At 39.5% G+C, this 6706-nt stretch overlaps 2 protein-coding genes across 5 annotated transcripts in view; both read left to right on the top strand.

Moving 5' to 3' along the window:
• Positions 1–361, top strand: part of LOC107153610 (40S ribosomal protein S4, X isoform-like) — a 16000-nt gene extending 15639 nt beyond the window's left edge. The window contains exon 3 of the mRNA XM_015499154.2: positions 323–361. The gene's annotated coding sequence lies outside the window, so the exon portion shown is untranslated. The remainder of the gene's footprint in view (positions 1–322) is intronic.
• Positions 1–6706, top strand: part of Aff1 (ALF transcription elongation factor 1) — a 189444-nt gene that overhangs the window by 59745 nt on the left and 122993 nt on the right. The window contains exon 1 of one of the 4 annotated variants that reach the window (XM_015499153.2): positions 455–588. The exons of 2 other annotated variants lie outside the window; for them this stretch is intronic. In XM_015499153.2, the coding sequence (XP_015354639.1) occupies positions 569–588 (20 nt within the window). In that variant the 5' untranslated portion in view covers positions 455–568. Of the gene's footprint in view, positions 1–454; positions 589–6706 lie in introns of those variants that run through there. One more of the 4 variants, XM_048784857.1, reaches the window with a different exon arrangement.

The raw sequence follows: 6706 nt of genomic DNA, 5'->3' as shown, positions 1-6706 counted from the left end.
ACCCGACCCGACCCGACCCGGTAGCGCCTCGCCTCTCCTAGCCTTGGGCTCGGCCGGCGGAGCGCCCTGCCCATTTAAGGAGGCGGGCCGTACCACCAGAACTTTCTTGACGGGGGTATTCTGCCGAACTCGGACAACTTCGAAGGAGCAAAAAGGCTATTGCCTTTCCCTTCAAACTCTGGCCCGATTCGTGTGGCTGCTCGGTGCGAGCCGTGCGCTGGCGGGCTTTCCTCCTGGGCCCGTTCGCCTCCCTGCCCAGAAGTCGCCCCAGGCGCTCTCTCACTCCGAATCCGGACGCGACGTTCCCCGGGCTCAGCTAAAGTGTAGTTCTCCTGCAGAGGCCCCAGTGCCCGGATGTCCATCAGGATTAGTGCGAACCAATACGCTTCCAGCCCGAGGCTGCACTGAGGGCGCCCGGGGCTCCGGAGCAGGTAGTCCCCTAACCTCGGGGAGTCGAGCTGGGGAATCATCCCCGCACGGCTCCGGCAAATGGTGAGCCAGGCGCTGGCAGCAGGGCCCGCGGGTTGAAAGGTCTGATGGACAGAAGACAGTGGGCTCTCTAAGCTGAATGATGGCAGCCCACTCAAGGTAAGGCAGGCACCGAGAGAAACTTTTTAAATACGCTAGTAGCTGGGGAAAATGAAGGTTGCGGGGGTGAGGGGGGAGGGCTGGGGTGCTGGGAAGGAGACGGGCAGGAAGCAGCTTTGTCATTGCTTTCTCATCATTCCTGATGCTGTGGCTCATAACTGAACGTCAGATAAAAACCAGTTTGGAGAACATACTAGACAGTTTCTGCACAGCGGAGAGGGAGACTGGGTTAAAGTTAAGATTGAAGTTAAAGATCCCTCTTCTAAAAATAACTTATTTTTCGGGAAATTAAGTTGATTTCACGTGCCTGTCTTTTGCTCAAATTTTCGTTATGTTCTTTGTGCACCCATCCTTTGGTTCTCTTGATTGCTTGCTGGTGTCTTAAGAGGCATTTTAGAGATACAATTAATGTAAATCATATCTTGCCTAGGAGAGGGTGGGAGACAAATTGCCTGGTGATTGAAAATTTTACTGCTAGAACGTATGATTCTACATAAAACGGCACAGCTTGCGTGAATCTGCTGAGTAGGCAAAGACCGGGAATTCACCGGGGTTGGTGAAGGGGAGAGAGGATAATGAACTGCAGTTGCTGTCAGAGGAGGACAATTGTAAGAACCTCAAGCCCTGTCTTTCCATGGTTGGTTACTGGTTTTGTAATGAGCGTTTAAAAAGAGTGATGACAAGGCATTAGTGATTAGTATAAGATTCAAACTGTTGTGTGCGATCTGTGTGACTTCATTTTAGTTGTGACAGCAGTTGGTGCTAAGGGAAACTGAAGAGTTGTATATACATTCTTTTAAACTTTTACTAGAAAGCACCGTGGCCTCAGTTATTTAAAATAGTAGGAAAGCTCTTCAAGTTATTATGTGATGAAAGATAGTGATTTGGGATGTTTCAGAAGGCTCAACAAATTTAGGTCTGAAGTCTCAGATCATAGAGAGAAGTAGATGTTTAAATAATGAAATTTGAGAGGATGTAACTTAAATTTTTTTCCTAAGAAACAACTTTCTAGGAAGGAATGAATGTGTCTAAATAGAGAACCTCTTGTGTGTCACCTGCTTTTTATATTTAATCCTCTGAACTCAGTGGTTTATCCTCAGACTCCATTTTATTGATTGTTCTAAAAAAGGAGTTCTTAACCTGGGGCCAATGTAGTAGGAAAACTTGGGTAAGAAACTGACGTTGCATCTTTACTTTCCCTAAACTCGAAGTGAAATTTTAGCGTTTCTTTTAGTAGAAATATATGCGGGGTGGGGAAAGGACAGAAGCAAAAACAAAAACAAAACCCTGTAGTACCAGTACTAGGGATATTATCACAAATAGAAACCTCATGTTTTCATAATCTTATTTCAGTTCTTGCACATGTCTTAATATCTTACATATACCACTTTTAGAAAATTAAGGAGCTGCTTTATATTGTTTAATAATTAAAGCATAGAACCATTAATTTGTCTTTTAAATATTTTGGTTGGTATATTTTTATGTCATTTGTTCCCTTTGTATTCTTATTTATTTTATTTAATGCATTTAAAAACTTTATCCTGAGAGTGCTATTACTTATCAAATTACCGTAGGGGTCCATGGCACAAAACCTTGCATTAAGATATCTTGATCTATGAAATTAAATCAAGGCTGACAATGCTCTCTAATATAGTGCAGGGAATTGAACACAAGTGTGAGTGATTTCAATGCCTGAACCCTTAAACTAAAGATAAAAATGAGATAAAAGGTAAATGGTGTACTGTGTGTGCCAGACACAGCAATGAGCAGCTTTAATTTAATTACCTCTTTGACTCTTTTCACTTAATACTTTTATTATCTATCTTTGGTCCTTAAGGAAACTGAGGCCCTGCCAGGGTATTTCTTGCCTGAGGTTATGCAGGTAGAGCGTGGAGCAGACCTCTGGCTCCAGAAGTACTCTGGAGCACTTCCTTGCTTCTATGCTGCCTGTTTGAAGCACAGATGAGATGTTAAAAGAGGAATTGCAAAGCCTCGGTGTAAGAGAAAGCGATTTCTGGTAAAATTGCTTTTCTGCAAGATGTTGTAATTTGAGTTATCAGTAGGTTGGTACAACATGCTAGCAATTGAAATAAAAGAACTGCATATTTTTGATGTCCTACCTAACCTTCAGATATGTCCTTGAACTTTAAACAAAGCAACAAGGCCCTCCCTTATATCTGTTGTTTTATTAGCCTGCATGTTAGAGAATATGTCTCATATGTTGTGAATAATCCTTTTCTTCAGTTACACTTAGAATGTAGTCCAACCTTACTTTCAGACATTGTGCTTTGTGGGAGAGTAGATAATCTTTGAGGTCCAAATAGAGAATATATGGAAAAAATTTAAGATATTTTTGGATTTCAGAGAACCCCAAAGCTGGGCCAAGTTTCCCTGAGTATTGCTAAAAGAAACTGAAACATTACTTGGGATGTATAATCTGGCCAGTAAAAACTTGACCATGTGACACATTAGTATTCTTGAGACAATTAATTTAGATTTTCAGAATCTTTGGACTTAGAGATTCATAGCTCAATGTTTAACCACAGTAGTTTCATTGTGCATTGAAATGATTTGTAGTTGGGAACTTAGATGAGAAATTTGCAGCAATTATAAAGGAGCCAACCCATGGCATTTTTCTCTAATTAATTGACATTGCTATAAGGTAGTGTCATTCTGGATTTGATATTGATGGGTGGTATATGGCTAATTTTTTCTGTGAATGGACCATGCACTGTAGCCAGCTCCTTAGGTAGCTCCTCCCTCTTTCAAAGTACTTATAGCTTATGTAGGGGACACTAAAAGGAAGAGACATTGTGCCTAAGTGTTTCTTGGTTTATGAACTTTTTGAAATTGAGGTTTTATATTCCTCTACCTCATTCCAAAACATTAAAGTAGGAAATTATTTTTATTTTGCTTTTCTGGTTGATTTATTTTCTTAAAAAAATACATTTGTTGAGTAAAATATAAATTGCCTAACTTTTAAAACTCAAGAGTCTTTTGATCAGTAGCTCGAAAACAATTAATATTTGGCATATGAGTTATCAGAATTGGAGAAAGGTAATCACCCAGAAATGCGTTTGTCTCCAGGACATATGCCTTACCTCATGCACTTTCTTGGGAACTATCAACATAGCAGACACATGGAATACCCTTCCTTGAGGGAATTGTAATAAACTTGCTTTCTTTAATGTGAAATGGTTATAAGATCATAGTTTTATTTTCCAGATTTCTAATCTAAAGTATGTGGAGACTGTTCTTTGTAGAAGTATTAAAAATTAGCATTCCCTCTTTTTGAGAATTAATAAAATCTAACAGTTTATGGGTCTTTTTCTATATGGATTAGCTTGCTTTATACTGAAGATTGATGGTGATGGATCGAATAAAAAGGAGGGCTTTGTCTGAATCTCCATCTCCCCTAACTCTCATTGAAGCAATCCCCTAATTCTAGGAAGGAATATATACAGACCTTCAACTACCGGCAGGGATTAAGCAGTTTTAAAAAGCACTGTGTGCTACCTGAGAAGTGGGGCCCACCCCCACCCTGGGGGGAAGGGTTCTGGGGGGGCGGAGTGGGGGTGTTGAACTTGCTTTTTTGGGAGAGTTGCATCTGGTGGCTTAGCACACATGTTCTCAAAAGAAAGCTCTTACAAACTGCAAAAGGAAATTAGGTTTAGTGAGCTCTCCACAGTTTTTTTTTTTTTCCCCCTTAATTTGACCCAAGTTCATGTTAATGAAGCTTAGAAGAAAAGAAAACCAATAAAGAGGTAAAGTCAGATTGTTCCCAAGATTAATATGAAGCCGGTTTTTGGTGGCTCTCTTTGACTCTGGTAAGGGAAACTTTCCTGTTGCAAAAAGGACTGCTCTTAAACTGGTATAGAACCAGTTTTGCCCCACCCTGTGCCCCCACCTCTGACTTATGAGCTACTGATTATTGTGAAAGAAACTTCATGAACATAAAGCAGTTAATTAAATATGAGCCAAGAGCAAAGAAGGATACTGTAGTTCGGAAAGTGTGGTTCAAGGAAGAGAAATAGCATGCGTACTATTTTGACCCCATGACTGTCCCCATTTTTCCGTATGACACCATTGTAAACAGTGTCCTTGACAGAAGAGAAACACGAACAAGTCTTTTAAGTGATTTCTTTCTGGTTCATCCTGAGAGCACAGCTGAGTTTCCTGACTCACAGTCTAGGCTTCTTCCATGATAAAGACTGAAGGAGCAATGAGTAATTTTTTTCTTAAAGTCAGCTGATTTGTGGGAGTGTTTGGCAAAATTAATGCAAAAGATCTCTTAGGAGATTTAGGGAATTCTATACCATGTCATGAGATGGCATTCTGTAGTTGGATCTATACTCTTTTGAAAATGAGATTTAATGAATACTGCTTAAAAAGATTTTGAATTTCAAGTTTATTCAGGAACAAAAATATGATCTTGTTGGTAGATAGGAGTACATTTCTTTATTATCCTGGTCTCCTGTCATTTACTTGTTTTGAGCATCCAAATTTATGCCTTGCTGGCTAGCAATAAAATAGAGGAAACATAAAACTGATTAGTTTCACCACTGTTTTGTGATATGAAGGACAATTTGACTGTTTCTAAATGTATAAACTTAGTTTTATCTTGGCAAACTTCTCTTTTATTTTTTTTCCAAAATTGTCAAATAAACTTAGAGTGTATTTCCACTATAACTCACATATAAAATTAGTCTATCTCTAGGAAAAAGTTTCTTAGATATGTCTCTTGTCTCAGAAATACAAACATATAGTGAGTTGAGTGCCATTTCTATGTTTTAATTTAGTTACATCTTATTGATATATGGTGAGTACATAACTTTTACAGGTTAAAAAATTACTTAAAAAAAGTATTGGGAAATCTGAAGTGGTAGCCATTTAGTTGTGCTTTCAGATTGTATTTATTTTATTATGAACATAATGTGTACTCATTTGCTCAAAGTAATAGAGCAGGTAGAATGCAGAGTGTCTGGCTCAAATATAAATGTATCAAGTGGATGAAGTTTAGATTTATACTCAGGAGAAAAATAAGATTTATTACTTTGGGGACAAATGCCCTGGGGAACCAAAAGTAAAGATTAACTTTAAAATCAGCCCTGTGCTGACTTTCTGTGTTTTGGTGCCGATCAGTGTTGAGAATCCTCCTTGTGCAAACTCTTCCCTTTCCTATCTGTCCACAATGAGTTAAAGCTTAACCTGATGGCCACAGAGCCAGCAGACCCATACTCTGACAGCCCTGTTCTCTGCTGAAGGTCTGTTTTATTGTGTTGGTTTATTGGCTTTGTTTTTAATTTAACCAGATTAAACTCCTGTCAAATTCTTAAGGCAGTAACTTGGTGTCAGATTTAAAGTATTAAGAGGAAATCCCAGTGGTGACATTATCTCATCCAAAGAAACTGAAGTAAACAAAGGGAAAAAATTTTTAACTCTTTGTCTTTATCTTGGTGTTAGATATTATATTTTTGAAGGGCACCCCTGGTTTAACCACATGCTAAGAAGTACAAAGAATACTTTCCCTACATGATGGCTCCTGTGCAGAGTACTTGGAGTGCTGTAGGCCTCAAGATTCTTTTGGGTGGGTTGGGGAAGAGTTAAGGTTGTTGACTCCTGAGTAACTTACTGGCCTTTATTTTATCCTAAAGGATCTTGCCTTCTCAGTGTTGCTTACTTTTGGACTGGCCATTAAACAAGAGAAAGTAAAAATATTTTAGGGATAATATGTTCAGAATAGGTTCAAGGTTCTCAAATTTGAGACACAAATTATTAATATGCAGGCTCCCTATTCCCCCAGACAGACTGAGTGGGTAGAGCCTGGGTGGAGCCCTGCTGGCTGCGTGGGGTAGGGGGATCACAAACTGCCCCCTGGTATGTTGTATGTGTGTAGAAATCATATAAACTTGGAGCAGGGCATGGTGTTGCATGTCTGTAATCCCAACTGTTTGGGAGGCTAAAGGCAGGAGGAATGCGAGTTCAAAGCCTGCCTCAGCAATTTAGCAAGGCCCTAAGCAATTTTGCGAAGATGCTGTCTCAAATTTTTAAAAAAAGACTGGGGAGGTAGCTCAGTGGTTGGTTAATCCCTGGTACAAAAAAAAAAAAAAAAAAAAAA

This window comes from Marmota marmota, unplaced genomic scaffold (genome assembly GCF_001458135.2).
Source record: "Marmota marmota marmota unplaced genomic scaffold, marMar, whole genome shotgun sequence".
In the NCBI taxonomy this organism is placed as follows: Eukaryota; Metazoa; Chordata; class Mammalia; order Rodentia; family Sciuridae; genus Marmota; species Marmota marmota.
This window is presented reverse-complemented; position numbering and strand designations above follow the sequence as displayed.